The following is a 17,410-nucleotide window of genomic DNA, read 5'->3' as shown; positions in this document are numbered from 1 at the left end:
TCTCACTCAAATTACGCTCCAAAGGATTAACATATACTCTAAATGATGATTTCTTACCTAATATTAAAGTTACAATAATTTAGCAGCATTTTGTTTGTGGTTTACATAACCACAAAAGCAACTACATCCTCTATAAATACAGTGCAAAGTATACTGAACAAAAATATAAATGCAACATGCAACAATTTCATAGATTCAAAAAAAAATAGGCCCTAATCTATGGATTTCACATGACTGGGAATGCAGACATGCATCTGTAAGTCATAGATACCTTAACACACAAATGGACCTCAGGATCTCGTCATGGTATCTCTGTGCATTCAAGTTGCCATCGATACAATGCAATTGTGTTCGTTGCCCGACGCTTATGCCTGCCCATACCATAACCCCACTGCCACCATGGGGCACTCTATAATATTAAAGATGATCTCCCCCCCCCAAAAAAGTAACATTTAAGCAGTGGCAGCTCCATACTTTCAAAGCAGCCCTCTCATCTCTCTTTTACACAGGAGCGCACCAGATCCTTTGATGGCTTCAACATGCATTCCCTGGAGAACTCTCTCATTGACATCATGAGGGCTGAGCAAGATACCCTGAAAGGTAAGATAACAATCACAAAACCACCAGGATTGCATGTCTGGTCACAATATTGATGATAGCGGCCATATCTAAAAACCTTTTGTCCTTCAAATCTGCTGCAAGGTCATCTAGGACGGGCGTCTGTCTGCTGCCCCACAGCCATGTCCGACGACTGCTGATTTGAGCTTTCCTTTCAGTGGCACTAGAGTGGACTAGAAAGTGAAGAGTGGAGGCTTATGTAGGCTAGGCTAGGCTATTCTACAGAGAGTGCCAATAGAAATATTGCTGCAAGCAGCAATGAATGGGGTTCACAGGATGACTGAAAGGACACAAGCTCCGTTGGATAACAAAGCAAGCATTATATCATGTATCAGTGAAATCATTACCATGTTTATCTCTCAATACCACAAGGATGACGGAAGTGGAGTTTTGTCTAGTGGGTCTTGGGTAGCCTAGCGGTTAAGAGCGTTGGGTCATTGACCAAAAGGTTGCTGGTTTGAATCCCAGAGACGACTAGGTGAATAATCTGTTGACGTGCCCTTGAACAAGGCACTTATCTGTAATTGCTCTTGTAAATCACTTTGGATAAGAGTGTCTGCTAAATGACATGTAAAATATAGTGCTATAGGTTGGTAGCGTGGCCGCCTTTGAATGCAGCAACTAATCGTTGTCAAATTCATTAGAGGCTAATTCATTGAGTATTACTCCAGATTTGGTATAATCTGATTTATGGTTCATGAGAAGATTTCTGAAGTATTTTTGGCCTATCTTAGCCCATTAGTGTATGTGCTAATATGTATTCACTTAGTCCAAAGACCAAATTTGCAGTGACTCTTAGATTTAGTCCATGAAGATTTTTAATTCTTTTTTTAAGCATTAGTGGTACTCAGTCAAAAAAGTGAATTGTTAAGCGTTTCCTAATTTTTTTACGATATCAATGCCAAACTTAACATGGTTCGTCATGGTAATGTTTTTGACCTTAAAGTTTCAAGTTGGTAGGCCATTGTTTAGTGGATTTGCAAAGGTTTTAAATGGACATGGAACATCTGATTTATCAATAACTCAAACAAAGTTAGGAGATGTACCCTGGGTCTACATACTGGTTTTATTTGGACTTATTGTTCATAAATATTTCAAACGTTTTCAAAAATGTCAAAGTTGGAGCAAAATCTACTTTATGGTGGTGGCGTGGGAGGTGTTACTTGTCCCTTTTTAGAGTTTTCATAGCTGCAGATTGTGAAGGGTTTGTTGATTGGATGGTATTATGGGAAATGTAAATACAACGCTCTCTATCTGTTGTCCATCTGGTTTGTGATGCAAACGTCCCAAACCAGAAAGTTCCTGTTGTCAGTCAGGATGACCTATTGTACTACTACTCCAACTGGTGTTTGTCTGGGGAAGATTTAATTAGAGGGAGTAGCCTGGGTGGCGTTTCTATTTAACTGCCCCCATAGCTTGCGTATGCATTTATTCCTTTTACACCTCTGTATTCAGTTACACCACAGTGAAACACAACTTTAGCGAACATCTGAGAGGCGAAGAGCCTGAAGTGATGAGTTGTTGTTCTCAGTCTAGTTTGAGCTGATTTAGTGCCTTGACTCTCCCAGTGCCTCGTGCCAGCTACAGAGGGTTAGAGATGCAGAGGAAAACATCATTATGAGGCATCATTCCATCTCGCCACTGTCTCCAGGGTAACGTGTTCCTACATTACAAAGATCCACACAGATGAAGGGTTTACTGCTCCCACTTTGTGCTGTCCCTACTGGGGTGAGCTCTAAGGGTACCAAGCAGCACCCCTACCCCTAATTGAAAATAATGACCTGACCCTCAAACATGAACCCCGCTGCTCTGCAGAACAGATGAAAAGGAAGGAGGGGGATATCGACTGTAGAAGTGGCTTTGAATCGATTCCAGCAGTGTCCTCTGTTGACTGAAAAGAGTACTCTGTGTCACCACTGACTACTGAGCCGGTCCTCTCTCGCTCTCTCTCGCTCTCTCTCGCTCTCTCGCGCTCTCTCTCGCTCTCTCTCGCTCTCTCTCGCTCTCTCTCTCTCTCGCGCTCTCTCTCGCTCTCTCTCGCTCTCTCTCGCTCTCTCTCGCTCTCGCTCTCTCTCGCTCTCTCGCTCTCTCTCGCTCGCTCTCTCGCGCTCTCTCGCGCTCTCTCTCGCTCTCTCTCGTTCTCTCTCGCTCTCTCGCGCTCTGTGATTTAATAGGCGCGGGGGAGGGGCTTGGAGAATTTGTGCGACGGAACATACCAATCACTGAACACTCTACCAACCCTCTCCTCTGGGCCCCCCCAAATGTTCCACATTTTTTGTTTCAACCCTAAACTGGCACACCTGTTTCAATTAGTCAAAGGCTTGATGATTAGTTGACTAATTGAATCAGGAGTGCCAGTTTCTTTTTTAAATCAAAATGTGAAACGTCTGGTGGGTGGCCCGATGAAAGGTCTGGGAAACCCTACACTAGTCCACTCCAGTCCCAATGGGTTTACTATTAGTTTTCCTCTCATCCCCTCCACCAAGGCACCCCAGCATGGCACAGTTCAACTCTCAAGTGCATTTGGCAGGAGGTCGGTAGGAACAGGGAATGTGCCAGCGAGCAGGCGGCTGAGAGATAGATGATGTGGGCTAATGTAACTAGGGCTTGTTTTGTGTGTTTGGTTGTGACAATCTCTTAACGGTGTACAATCCGCTCTCTAGGTCGCCTAGGATTCACCCATCCAGGGGGAGAAAGTCCTCTGCCCATAAATGGTACGTAAAAAGGGTTTAACACTAGTGCTCTGCATGCTCAACCCATGCTAATGGATGGAAGGTGAATCAAACCATTTGGTAACATAGTCGACAAGATTCGCAGCACCATGTTTGTACTTAACATGCTCTTGAGGCATCAGTGTGGATTTCCTTCTGTGTTCCACTATTCTTATTCCATTAATTCTTTAATGGTTTATGTGGATTTCCTTCTGTGTTCCACTATTCTTATTCCATTAGTTCTTTAATGGTTTATGTGGATTTCCTTCTGTGTTCCACTATTCTTATTCCATTAGTTCTTTAATGGTTTATGTGGATTTAATAAATAAGGATTTAGTAATATAGATTCATTAGTTCATTTGAAATTGCATAGCTAAACACGTTTTAGCGTTGTGTAATCCCTCGCCTAAGGCAGTGTATCTATCCCATTTGCATTCAGTCGGCAGATCTCTTTTGCCTGTGCAGTGAAGGAACTAAGCTCCTAGTATTTGTGTCCTTAAATTATTTTATTTTTTTAGAATAAAACCTATTGCCTAGAGATGTTAGTTTAACCATTTCTCAATATGTTGTGTTGCGTATTTCCTTTAATATTCTGTGACATTTCCTGTTATAGTTCTTTATATTGAATCAGTGCGTGATTCACTTCTTTCCTCTATGCAGACACGAATACTGTGGGCTAGTTGTAGCTACAAAGGTAGACTAAATCTAATCTCTTTAGCTACAGCTTCCTCAACTGCAGTTTGATATGCATAAGCCGAAATGCAACTGAAAGCTCAGTGATCCACCATGGACTCTCTCCTTGAGCCTCATAGTGTTGTATTGGTCCAACATGGTGATCCACCATGGACTCTCTCCTTGAGCCTCATAGTATTATATTGGTCCAACATGGTGATCCACCATGGACTCTCTCCTTGAGCCTCATAGTGTTATATTGGTCCAACATGGGATCCACCATGGACTCTCTCCTTGAGCCTCATAGTGTTGTATTGGTCCAACATGGTGATCCACCATGGACTCTCTCCTTGAGCCTCATAGTGTTATATTGGTCCAACATGGTGATCCACCATGGACTCTCTCCTTGAGCCTCATAGTGTTGTATTGGTCCAACATGGTGATCCACCATGGACTCTCTCCTTGAGCCTCATAGTGTTATATTGGTCCAACATGGTGATTCACCATGGACTCTCTCCTTGAGCCTCATAGTGTTATATTGGTCCAACATGGTGATTCACCATGGACTCTCTCCTTGAGCCTCATAGTGTTATATTGGTCCAACAGGACAGATGGTGGTTCTGCATGGATGCCGTTCAGAGGGTACTACCAGTCTTAGAGAGGCAGTCACACCAGCTGATCGTTACTCTGTAGAACACACACCAGAGAGTGTGTGTATAACCACCCTCCACTGACCTCCTAAAGACCTTCTCTCTATCTGGCCTAGGAAGGGAGAGTGTGTCTGCGATCCTCATGAGTATGCCCGCAGACGTGTATAGACGTGACTGCACAGGAAACCAAGTTTTAATGTCACATGCACAAGTACAGTGAAATGCCTTTCTTGACAGCTCACCAATGGAGTAATCAATAACAATCACAACAACAAGGTATAAGAAAAAGCCACAATAATAAACTGTGAAATCATGGGTGAATGTTCAATACAAGCTCATCTGTCTGCCACGTAACCTGGAGCACTGAGGAGGCAACGTAGACCCAATCACATGGAGGATGTGACTGAGAAGGAGAGGGCATATGTTGTGAATGAAAGAATGGATAATATCTGTCATTCCTGGTCACTGTTGGTGTTATTTTGGTATTTTACATGCAGCAAGGAATTATGGGAGGAGACGAGGTAAACAGAATTTTATTTTATTTTTCGCCTCAAACTGGCATAGAAAGACCCTGTCTTTTGCGTCCATGTCCAGTATTTCTGAACGGGGACAGTATGTGTTTGCATGTAGATGTTGTGGTTTGTTGTTGGTCTATTTGTTTGATCTGGCATGTTGTTTTGGGGGTTTTCAGCTCTAAGAGCTTTTGTTTGTGGTGTGGTCACACACACACACACACACACACACACACACACACACACACACACACACACACACACACACACACACACACACACACACACACACACACACACACACACACACACACACACACACACACACACACACACACACACACACACACACACACACACACACACACACACACACACACACACACACACACACACACACACACACACACACAGTGTACAGACTCAGGGCTAACTCTCTTACATAATTGGTCATAAAGCTGCTCGTCTCTGTTTTCTGTCACTTGGTCAGGAATATGGCTGGGGTGGCTTAACCTCCAGGACATAGGGCGGGAACAATATTTAGCCTCTGCTGCTGCCATAGGCTTAGCTGTGCGTGCGTGTGTGTGTGTGTGTGTGTGTGTGTGTGTGTGTGTGTGTGTGTGTGTGTGTGTGTGTGTGTGTGTGTGTGTGTGTGTGTGTGTGTGTGTGTGTGTGTGTGTGTGCGCACGCTCACCCACCCAGCTGAGCGAGTAGCCAAGTGAGCTGATATGGGGATGGCTGGTGGAGGAGGGAGAGAGAGGTATCCCTGGCTCAGTACCTCTCAAACATGAGAGGAGGGCTGCTTGTAGAAGTCCTTAATGTAAGCACTGTCTCTGGCAGTCAATGAGTCAGGTGAATTACTGTAAAATAGACATTGTTATAGCTAGTATTGCTTGACAATACAATACTTAACCATGTAATAGCATTCATGTTGATACACCTAAGTAATTAATTAAAAAGTATCCATTGTGTTACATCTTTATGCAATCTGTCATTGACTGACTTGTCTCCTCTCTCTCTCCTCGTCCCCTCTTCCCTCCTTTCTCCTCTCTCACGCCCTCTCCTCAGGTCACTCTTCCCTGTTCCCCATGGAGGATGGTTTCCCTGACGACGAGCGTGGTGAGCAGAGCCTGCCTGGCCTTGGCTCGCCCCACTGTTTCCCCCACCAGAATGGGGAGCGTGTTGAGCGTTACTCCCGCAAGGTCTTTGTCGGTGGCCTCCCGCCAGATATTGATGAAGGTAACCTTTACAACACTGCAGACCACGTTCACACAGGCGGAGGTTCTGTGACCACGCTATGGTGATGCTTTGACTGGGCTGAACAACTGGTTGATCAGGTGGAGGTCTACAATGTGGATATTTTCATGGCCAGTAGTCACAGGTTTACATGACTGATGTTGAAGGCCAGTCCCTCTGTGACCAATTTCGGCCGTAGACTTTCACCAAGCAGCACTGCTCTACCATAGCAAGTCTTGTGTTATTTAGTTTCCGCTTCCTGAGGGCTTTGGCTCGCGAATAGGCATAGTTCTAGTACATTCTGTTATAAGTAGTGTAGGACATCTCTCAGGTGTGATCAGTGTTGCTGGCAGAAGACTAGAGAACAGCTGAGGCTACCATCTGCTCTGCTTTAATCTCCCTGTTTAACGTTACCAGGAACTCCCTCTGGTAGAGCCCACTAATGTACCAGGGACTCTCTCTGGTAGAGCCCACTAATGTACCAGGGACTCCCTCGGGTAGAGCCCACTAATATTACCAGGAACTCCCTCTGGTAGAGCCCACTAATGTTACCAGGAACTCCCTCTGGTAGAGCCCACTAATGTTACCAGGAACTCCCTCTGGTAGAGCCCACTAATGTTACCAGGGACTCCCTCTGGTAGAGCCCACTAATGTACCAGGGACTCCCTCTGGTAGAGCCCACTAATGTTACCAGGAACTCCCTCTGGTAGAGCCCACTAATGTTACCAGGAACTCCCTCTGGTAGAGCCCACTAATGTTACCAGGGACTCCCTCTGGTAGAGCCCACTAATGTACCAGGGACTAGTAGAGCCCACTAATGTACCAGGGACTCCCTCTGGTAGAGCCCACTAATGTACCAGGGACTCCCTCTGGTAGAGCCCACTAATGTACCAGGGACTCCCTCTGATAGAGCCCACTAATGTTACCAGGACCTCCCTCTGATAGAGCCCACTAATGTTACCAGGGACTCCCTCTGGTAGAGCCCACTAATGTTACCAGGGACTCCCTCTGGTAGAGCCCACTAAGAACAGTCATTTGATGACACACACCTTATCACAGTACAACTGCTGTGAGGCAATTGTTGAATGTTTTTTGTTTGCTTTTTCACTTTTAGATGAAATAACTGCAAGTTTCCGTCGCTTTGGACACCTCTTTGTGGACTGGCCTCACAAGGCAGAGAGCAAATCTTACTTCCCCCCGAAAGGTGAGTCACGTGACAAGTCTGCCCTTTTGTCAGCCACATGCAGCATTGTCATCAAAATGGGTTATCAGAGTTTATTATTGAAGTCTTAATAGTTTGATTTGTTAAAAACAAAGGTGTGAGCAGAGCGGTCATAACATTGGCTGTCATTTCCGGCAACAGACAACGAATGAAACGGTAGAGATCAGAGTTAAGTAGTGGTCTCTGTGACATGGTTCTGTGCAGGCGGTTTAAGTGGTGTCTGTTTTGTCCTGTAGGTTATGCCTTCCTGCTGTTCCAGGATGAGAGCTCTGTGCAGGCCCTGATTGAAGCCTGTATTGAAGAGGATGGCAAGCTCTACCTGTGTGTGTCTAGCCCCACCATCAAAGACAAGCCGGTGAGTGGATTGTGCCATCACCATCATCCATCTGCTCCCTTCTTTAACTCTTATTATGAAAGAGCTCAAGATGCAGCAGGGGTGTATTCATTACGGCGATTATGTTGTGAAACATTTAGTCTGTTGCAAAACGTTTCGCAACAAATGGTTTACTTCCAAAAGGGGAAATGCAAACGAGAGTTTCTATTGGACAAATTTGGGTAGGTCACTCTCCGTTTTGTTAAATTTGATTCCGTTTGGTTCTTAAACGGTAAGGTGTTTCTGTAATTAATACACCCGAGAATTGTACTGGTTCATGTTTGCGAGTCCATTCGATTAGTGGCAGACCAAGTAAATACGCAAGGAGCTGCCCTCTCTATAGAATTGGCTTTGCATCGTTACAGGCATAACATGGCCGACGTCGAGGCATAACATGGCCGACGTCGAGGCATAACATGGCCGACGTCGAGGCATAACATGGCCGACGTCGAGGCATAACATGGCCGACGTCGAGGCATAACATGGCCGACGTCGAGGCATAACATGGCCGACGTCGAGGCATAACATGGCCGACGTCGAGGCATAACATGGCCGACGTCGAGGCATAACATGGCCGACGTCGAGGCATAACATGGCCGACGTCGAGACGCGGCGTGTAACATGTCTCTCTGTGTGTGACAGGTCCAGATCCGTCCCTGGAACCTGAACGACAGTGACTTTGTGATGGACGGCTCCCAGCCTCTGGACCCCAGGAAGACCATCTTTGTGGGTGGGGTGCCACGCCCTCTCCGTGCAGGTAACCTTTTGACCCTAGTCAGCTAAAGCACCGTTTCCATTGGCACTTTAGTCCTAGTGTGCATCCCAAATGGCATTCTATTCCCTATATTGGGCACTACCTTTTGACAAGGGCCCATAGGACATTTGGGACACAGACCTGTATCCTCAACGGTGTATTAAAACCTGTTAGATTAGTGCTGCATTTCATCACATCAGCATGCACAGTATGTAATGGAGGAGAAGGGAATTGGTAGCAACTCATAATGAAAATGGAAGCTATTTGGAACATGATGACCAAGCTGCGAGTGTTACATGAAGTGTACAAGGCTGCACCCTGGCATTGTGCCACCTGCAACCTGTTTCCCTCCGTCCACAGTGGAGCTGGCTATGATCATGGACAGGCTGTATGGAGGCGTGTGCTATGCAGGCATCGACACAGACCCGGAGCTCAAGTACCCCAAGGGAGCAGGGCGGGTCGCCTTCTCCAATCAGCAGAGCTACATCGCTGCTATCAGCGCTCGTTTTGTCCAGCTGCAGCATGGAGAAATCGATAAACGGGTTAGTGAAGGCCCTCTCTTTCTCAGGCTAATACAGCATTACACAAATACACAGAAATGTTGTACCGAACACATAAAAGGCTCCTATCTCCTGTCTTGTACATTTTTAAAAGGACAATTTGTTATTTATTGTAATGGTTTTATAGATGAAGGTAAAACAATTTGGGGTATTTTGACTGGGTCATACGAGGACAGATAAGAAATTACTGTCGCGCAGACATTTAACCAGCTGCCACCTGCAGAAGAATTATGCTAATTCACTCAGCCACAATCAGTCCAACTTGAATAATTGATAATGAACGTACCAACCAATCACGTCTCTACTTTGATTCTGACTTTAGAATGTTTATTGGAGACCATTGTCCTAATTGGAATGTAATTGTCAATGCAATTATGTGTTGTGTTAAATCTTTAGATACAGTACGTTAATTAATGTAAGATGTATTCATCCTAGCTCTATTCTTTACTGCATGTCTGATAGATGGTTTTATTTCTCCCGGTCTCTCTCTGGTCCTCCCCCCATCTCTCTCTGGGTCCTCCCCCCCGTCTCTCTCTGGGTCCCCCCCGTCTCTCTCCCCCCATCTCTCTCTGGGTCCTCCCCCCCATCTCTCTCTGGGTCCTCCCCCCGTCTCTCTCTGGGTCCTCCCCCCGTCTCTCTCTGGGTCCTCCCCCCGTCTCTCTCTGGGTCCTCCCCCCGTCTCTCTCTGGGTCCCCCCCCCCGTCTCTCTCTCTGGGTCCTCCCCCCGTCTCTCTCTGGGTCCTCCCCCCGTCTCTCTCTGGGTCCCCCCCCCCCCGTCTCTCTCTGGGTCCTCCCCGTCTCTCTCTGGGTCCTCCCCCCGTCTCTCTCTGGGTCCTCCCCCCCCCCCGTCTCTCTCTGGGTCCTCCCCCCCCCCCGTCGTCTCTCTCTGGGTCCCCCCCTGGGTCCCCCCCCGTCTCTCTCTGGGTCTCTGGGTCCTCCCCCCGTCTCTCTCTGGGTCCCCCTGGGTCCTCCCCCCCGTCTCTCTCGTCTCTCTCTGGGTCTGGGTCCCCCCCGTCTCTCTCTGGGTCCTCCCCCCGTCTCTCTCTGGGTCCCCCCCGTCTCTCTCTGGGTCCCCCCGTCTCTCTCTGGGTCCTCCCCCCGTCTCTCTCTGGGTCCTCCCCCCGTCCCCCCCCTCTCTCTGGGTCCCCCCCCGTCTCTCTCTGGGTCCCCCCCCGTCTCTCTCTGGGTCCCCCCCCCCGTCCCCCTCTCTCTGGGCCCCCCGTCTCTCTCTGGGCCCCCCCCCCTGGGTGTCTCTCTCTGGGTCCCCCCGTCTCTCTCTGGGTCCTTCCCCCCCGTCTCTCTCTGGGTCCCCCCCCTCTGGGTCCTCTCTCCTCTCTCTGGGTCCCCCCTCCGTCCCCGTCTCTCTCTCTGTCTGCCCCCCCCCCCCCCCCTAGGTGGAAGTGAAGCCATACGTCTTGGACGACCAGTTGTGTGATGAGTGTCAGGGAACTCGGTGCGGGGGCAAGTTTGCCCCTTTCTTCTGCGCCAACGTCACCTGTCTCCAGTATTACTGTGAATACTGCTGGGCGGCCATCCACTCACGCGCTGGTCGGGAGTTCCACAAGCCACTGGTCAAGGAGGGAGGGGACCGGCCTAGGCACATCTCCTTCCGCTGGAACTGAGAGGCAGAGGGGAGAGGGGGGAGTAGGAGTCGCAAAATCATTGTACAAATAAATGCACTTTTCTGTTGCTGGTTCCTTTTTAACTCTAATTTGGGAGAAAAAAAGAAGTTTATTTTTAAATTAATATTTTTTTTAAAGATGAGGAGATATGTCAAGAAAGGAAAAGAAAATGTGTATCCCATGTGTATCCCATGTGTATCCCATGTGTATCCCATGTGTATCCCATGTGTATCCCATGTGTATCCCATGTGTATCCCATGTGTATCCCATTCTCTTGACTTTCTTCAGTTGCTTTTATCTTTTATTAGAGCAGAATTTGAAAAGATTAGGCTTTCAATTGTCACCTTACTATCCAATTGGCGTGTCATTGACCATCAACTTCAAAGCAGTATGTTCAGTTCAAATTTTCATCCAATAGGCTACAGAGCAGATGTTCATCCAATAGGCTCCAGAGCAGATGTTCATCCAATAGGCTCCAGAGCAGATGTTAATAGCAAAGGTGTTGCTAAAGAAGAGTGCACTTATTTCTTTATTTTAGAGTGCAGAATATAAAGTCTCAGTAGTTAACCAAAGCTTAATCTCAATTGGTTTGAAAAAGAAACAAGTACAGAAACGTGGATTATTTCCCAGATCAGATGTTTGAATATTTTTTTTTGAGACCATGCTAATATTTGATGTTACTTGACAAGATCCATTTCACAACAGGCGTTCTGGTTTGATCTCCATTTTGACATGCAAAAACTAATACCTCAAGCTTAGCTGCTAATGTGATGAATAAGTTAAAGAAGGTAAGCTGGTATCCCTCTTCCCTTAAGACCACAATCAAAGGGAAACGGCTTCAGCAAAAAGACACATTTTTATAGACGCTGCTTTGTCACTTCTTTATTTTTGTAATCTGACCCAAGGTTGTACTAAGAATGAACATAGCATTTTATTGGGGAATGTATGGCATTGTAGGTCCCTGAGACCCTCAGCGCTGGCCCGTATAGAGATAAGTGACCCCCCCCCCCTCTGTGTCTGAGGCCATGCTAGCTAGGAGAGGAGAGGCTAATGCCTAGTTGTCATCAGGGCTGCACGTGAGCAGAAAGCCCTGCTTTTCGTGTAATATTATTATTATTATTGCGTTGGTGCAAATCTCCTAATCCTTTATTCACAACCGTATTCTGTTTTTAACCCCCCTCAAAAAGAGAAATGAATTACAAAAGCCAGGCTTGTCATCAACACATTTCCATCTAGAGGAGGATGCAGTTATTAGACCTGCAGACCTCTCTTCCTGTGCCAGCCCAGCTAACTCAGCCAGTGTTCTAAGCATAAATGAAGATAGTCCATGCGATGTGCTCTACTACGTACGTCCCACAATGCAGTTCACTCACTCAAACAAGACTGCAATAAAGAGGTTATACCTAGATGCTTTAGGGAACCAAAGTCACCTGTGCAGTAGTGCAGTAATACAGTATTTCATTTCAGTTTTTCTGAGTTCATTATTCTTTTACTATTTTTCTTACGAAGACCAGATGGACTACAGCAAACCAAAGATTGGCCTTGAATAGATAACAGTGCAGTCAAAATCCAGGAAAACACTAGTGAAAACAACTGGATTTATTCAGTTTACAGACACCCAGGCTTTTTCACCAGTCAATCCTCTCATTTCCAAAGGTCAAAATAGAGATGTTTGTTGCTAGGCAGTTGTGTAACGTGAATAGGTCTGCAACAGGTTTGGGGAAATGAACACAAAAAGCTAAACAAAGGCTCACATTTGGTTTGGTTATTATAGTCATACAGTATCTGAATCTACTAGAGTTTTAATATGTCAGGGAGGGAGTGCTGAAATAGAATTTAACACACTAGTGAAAACCGTATCCTTGTGTTGTCTTGCTGGTGTTCTACTGCACCATGACTTTAGCTTGCTGGTGTTCTACTGCACCAGTTCTGCACCAAGACTTTAGCTTGCTGGTGTTCTACTGCACCATGACTTTAGCTTGCTGGTGTTCTACTGCACCATGACTTTAGCTTGCTGGTGTTCTACTGCACCAGTTCTGCACCAAGACTTTAGCTTGCTGGTGTTCTACTGCACCAGTTCTGCACCATGACTTTAGCTTGCTGGTGTTCTACTGCACCATGACTTTAGCTTGCTGGTGTTCTACTGCACCAGTTCTGCACCAAGACTTTAGCTTGCTGGTGTTCTACTGCACCAGTTCTGCACCATGACTTTAGCTTGCTGGTGTTCTACTGCACCATGACTTTAGCTTGCTGGTGTTCTACTGCACCAGTTCTGCACCAAGACTTTAGCTTGCTGGTGTTCTACTGCACCAGTTCTGCACCATGACTTTAGCTTGCTGGTGTTCTACTGCACCATGACTTTAGCTGGCTGGTGTTCAACTGCACCATGACTTTAGCTTGCTGGTGTTCTACTGCACCATGACTTTAGCTTGCTGGTGTTCTACTGCACCAGTTCTGCACCAGGACTTTAGCTTGCTGGTGTTCTAATGTACCAGTTCTGCACCAGGACTTTAGCTTGCTGGTGTTCTACTGCACCAGGACTTTAGCTTGCTGGTGTTCTACTGCACCAGTTCTGCACCAGGACTTTAGCTTGCTGGTGTTCTACTGCACCAGGACTTTAGCTTGCTGGTGTTCTACTGCACTAGGACTTTAGCTTGCTGGTGTTCTACTGCACCAGTTCTGCACCAGGACTTTAGCTTGCTGGTGTTCTAATGTACCAGTTCTGCACCAGGACTTTAGCTTGCTGGTGTTCTACTGCACCAGTTCTGCACCAGGACTTTAGCTTGCTGGTATTCTACTGCACCATTTCTGCACCAGTACTTTAGCTTGCTGGTATTCTACTGCACCATTTCTGCACCAGTACTTTAGCTTGCTGGTGTTCTACTGCACCAGGACTTTAGCTTGCTGGTGTTCTACTGCACCAGTTCTGCACCAGGACTTTAGCTTGCTGGTGTTCTACTGCACCATGACTTTAGCTTGCTGGTGTTCTACTGCACCAGTTCTGCACCAGGACTTTAGCTTGCTGGTGTTCTTCTGCAACATGACTTTAGCTTGCTGGTGTTCTACTGCACCAGTTATGCACCATGACTTTAGCTTGCTGGTGTTCTACTGCACCATGACTTTAGCTTGCTGGTGTTCTACTGCACCAGTTCTGCACCAGGACTTTAGCTTGCTGGTGTTCTTCTGCAACATGACTTTAGCTTGCTGGTGTTCTACTGCACCAGTTATGCACCATGACTTTAGCTTGCTGGTGTTCTACTGCACAAGGACTTTAGCTTGCTGGTGTTCTACTGCACCAGTTCTGCACCAGGAGCTTAGCTTGCTGGTGTTCTACTGCACCAGTTCTGCACCATGACTTTAGCTTGCTGGTGTTCTTCTGCACCATGACTTTAGCTTGCTGGTGTGCTACTGCACCAGGACTTCAGCTTGCTGGTGTTCTACTGCACCAGTTCTGCACCAGGACTTTAGCTTGCTGGTGTTCTTCTGCACCATGACTTTAGCTTGCTGGTGTGGTGGATAAACATTTTAGGAGTTAAACACTTTTTGAAGAATTTGCTGTTAATGAGAGAAAAAAAGATTATTTTATACATGGCCTGCTGATTTTTGGTACAGTGTTTTCTAGCTAAATTATTTTGTCATGCACATATAAACATTTTATGCACTACTTTTCTAAATATTTCTTTTTTCTTCCCAACAGTCATTTTAGGCACATTTTTCACAAATGGGGAAAACTCCTTTTTGCAATACCTCAATTTTTCACATTGTGAAAGGTAGCTTTTGTACTTTTGTTACTGAGAGATCTGCATATATGGATACTTTTCATTTAACGAAAAAAATGTAGTGATTTCGATATATATTATTTTCAGTTATGCTTTTTTCTACATTTCAGTGCTGAGGAATCTTCACAACCAAGTAGCGTGCGTGCATTGACGCGACTTCCGAAACGGCAGAGGAACGATCAGTGTACTGCTTAAAGGTCTTAGACCTTATACACTAGATGTTTCACAAAAATCAGATCTTAACAGCATGGCGAGGACAAAGTTGTCATTTAAAATTTTAATGTTATTGTTTAAAAAAAAATGGCTATCCTAGTTGGGGAAAATGGTAACTTCTCTTTTTGGTTTCCTCTCCATAGCTGGAATATAACTATTATAAGGATAATGCAAATTATGGTTCTTGCTTCGGCTGGATCTCGTATCACAAGAATGGATGTTTGGTGTTTAGATATTTTAACATTTGAAAATATATATTCTTGAACTTGCCAACTAGCTCCTATTGTAATCCTTAGCATGCATGACGAAAAAAAGATAAGTACATGAATTAGCTATTGAATTTGATTGTTGTGGTTGTGCACCAGATGTTTCTCAACTTTAATTTGTTAAGGACACCCCCACACCTCACTTCTCTCCCACGTGTTGATATCTTTGCCTTCTCCATACTCAGACCTCTGCAGGATGCAAAGAAAAAAATATGAGAAAATAAGAAAAAAAACTAACTCTAAAATCTATTTTAGCAGTGGAGGACTTGAGCATCTTATAGGACACTGTTGAAAAGACTTGTTAACTCATCTCCACTGTCTGTTGAGGTAATTCAACCGTTTTGGAAGAAGGGGAACTTTAAGACTTGAATGTGGTAAATGTTGCAAGTTAACTTCGAGTTGTTATGTGCAATACATTTTATTTTATTTTTTTCCAGATAAAGACTCTTTGCAATGTAATTCTTTAATGCCATTTTTAATTGCAGACATTTAAAGAAGACGTTAATATGTTTTTCAGTCATTTTCTACTGTTATTGTAATCCTTTTCATGCTGGTGTTTGTAAAAAAGAAAAAGAAATCAAACTATTTGTACTAATATAAATAATTGAAGTTATTTTTAAAACATTAAAGGTTTTGTGCTCATTTGTTTATTTCAAGCTACTGTGATTGCATTGTAATTATTAGGTCAATAATGTATTTAGCTGTTTATTGGTATATTTTTAATTGGAATGTATAATTTTTATAATTTTGATCAGATTTTTGTTATATTTTTGAGGTGAAGCTTTTAAAGTGTCTAGTTTTTACTAATTGCTATATTGTGCTCCACAATATATGATTAACATTTTCTGAAGGAAAATAAATATTTAAATATTTGTCTGTTAATGATGTTACTTAATGGCAAAATTTCAATAGTTTTTAACTGTATGGGAAGGTTGTTGTATTTATTAATAGCATTTTTTACTTAAGATATCACCTTAATTTCTATTGTCATTTCACTTTATAAGTTCCTATTTTTGTATTTTCCTTTCTAATTAAGTTATGTAATACAAAATGTCCATATTTCTAGGAGTTGGTCTGTAGCAGTGCTAGTGAAACGAAAAATACAATTCTGTTATTTAATTGTTTGCAGCCAACTATTTATAACAGTGCATCATTTTGAAATATTTGTAATGTGAAATGTTGAATGAATAAAACTTAACTGTGATAAGGCCCATTGTCTGTTTATTTTGGTCTGGATTGTAACAGTCCGTTTTCTGTAGCGGTCTATCGGTTGCTGCTTTCACAAAGCTAGGCAGCAGCCATTGTTGGGCCCTGGCTCATAAAACCTCCAAATGAATTCAGATATCTTTACTACATACAAGCCAATAAGGTCACGATGAGTTCTGTACGTTAGGCTGTGTGTGAGAAAGAGCGTGAGACAGGGAGTTGAAATGCTGACCACAAGCAGCTTTCGATAATGTCGGTATCAAAGTAACTATTTATATTTTATGAGCATTTATTTTGCAACCATTGATTATTTCCTTGTCCAGACTACGAAGTCATTGTGTTTGTATGCCAGCTGTTACTCTGATCTTTTCAAAGACTTAGAATGTCACTATAATGCTATGGTCATCCTTGCGTATCCTTGGTCATCCTACACAAGCCATAGCTGATTAGCTGATGAAGCCAGTCAATGTAAAATAGATGCATCATGGATGCCAGGTTATTGATAATACTGCAGCAATTCCATTGGATAATGAGGTGTGATTAGTGTGTCTACAAACACAGGAAGTAATCACCTTCCTCAGACTCAGCAGCTCCACCTGCCTGCTGACTGGTACATTACCAATATAAAGTATGAAACCTTGTTGCACTACTTAGAATCCACTTTTCTGTGGTCTTCTAATAATCTGTCCAACCTGAAAAGAAAACCATTAGCTCACTACCTTTTGGGACCTTGCGTGCCTTAGGTAGCAGCACTCACATTGCATGAGTAGGCTAAAGTGTAAACCATATTCCTTCAATGTAGGCAAAACCATCTCATCCTAGTAGAGGAGAGTGGGGTATGTTGAGACGTTTTTTACATTCAGCATCACTACGTCAAGGGGATTATAGTATTCTAACAAAGATATCTACATATATTCAGAATGTTGTATATTCCTGGATGTAATCAGAATTAATGTAAACGTAAAAGTTTTGAAAACATAGCTTGTCGAAAGAAAAAGTGGTCGCTTGACACAACT

The 17,410-nt window shown here is 44.4% G+C and overlaps 1 protein-coding gene across 4 annotated transcripts in view; it reads left to right on the top strand.

Annotated features, from left to right (window-relative positions):
- The window catches only part of LOC124014213 (cytoplasmic polyadenylation element-binding protein 4-like), a 39,626-nt gene extending 23,227 nt beyond the window's left edge, over positions 1 to 16,399 (top strand). Inside the window, exons 3-12 of one of the 4 annotated variants that reach the window (XR_006834985.1) lie at positions 510 to 600; positions 3,282 to 3,332; positions 5,149 to 5,172; positions 6,232 to 6,402; positions 7,514 to 7,603; positions 7,858 to 7,976; positions 8,637 to 8,751; positions 9,109 to 9,290; positions 10,703 to 14,700; positions 14,820 to 16,399. Coding sequence is in view for 3 of the 4 variants with exons in the window: in XM_046328991.1 (XP_046184947.1) it covers positions 510 to 600; positions 3,282 to 3,332; positions 5,149 to 5,172; positions 6,232 to 6,402; positions 7,514 to 7,603; positions 7,858 to 7,976; positions 8,637 to 8,751; positions 9,109 to 9,290; positions 10,703 to 10,930 (1,071 nt within the window). In the remaining variant the exon portion in view is untranslated. Of the gene's footprint in view, positions 1 to 509; positions 601 to 3,281; positions 3,333 to 5,148; positions 5,173 to 6,231; positions 6,403 to 7,513; positions 7,604 to 7,857; positions 7,977 to 8,636; positions 8,752 to 9,108; positions 9,291 to 10,702 lie in introns of all 4 variants that reach the window. The other 3 variants (XM_046328991.1, XM_046329004.1, XM_046329013.1) reach the window with 3 other exon arrangements.
- Positions 16,400 to 17,410: the final 1,011 nt, after the last annotated feature.

Source organism: Oncorhynchus gorbuscha, linkage group LG02 (assembly GCF_021184085.1).
Source record: "Oncorhynchus gorbuscha isolate QuinsamMale2020 ecotype Even-year linkage group LG02, OgorEven_v1.0, whole genome shotgun sequence".
Lineage (NCBI taxonomy): Eukaryota > Metazoa > Chordata > Actinopteri > Salmoniformes > Salmonidae > Oncorhynchus > Oncorhynchus gorbuscha.
The sequence above is the reverse complement of the archived record's forward strand: the minus strand, read 5'-3'. Positions and strand labels throughout refer to the sequence as shown.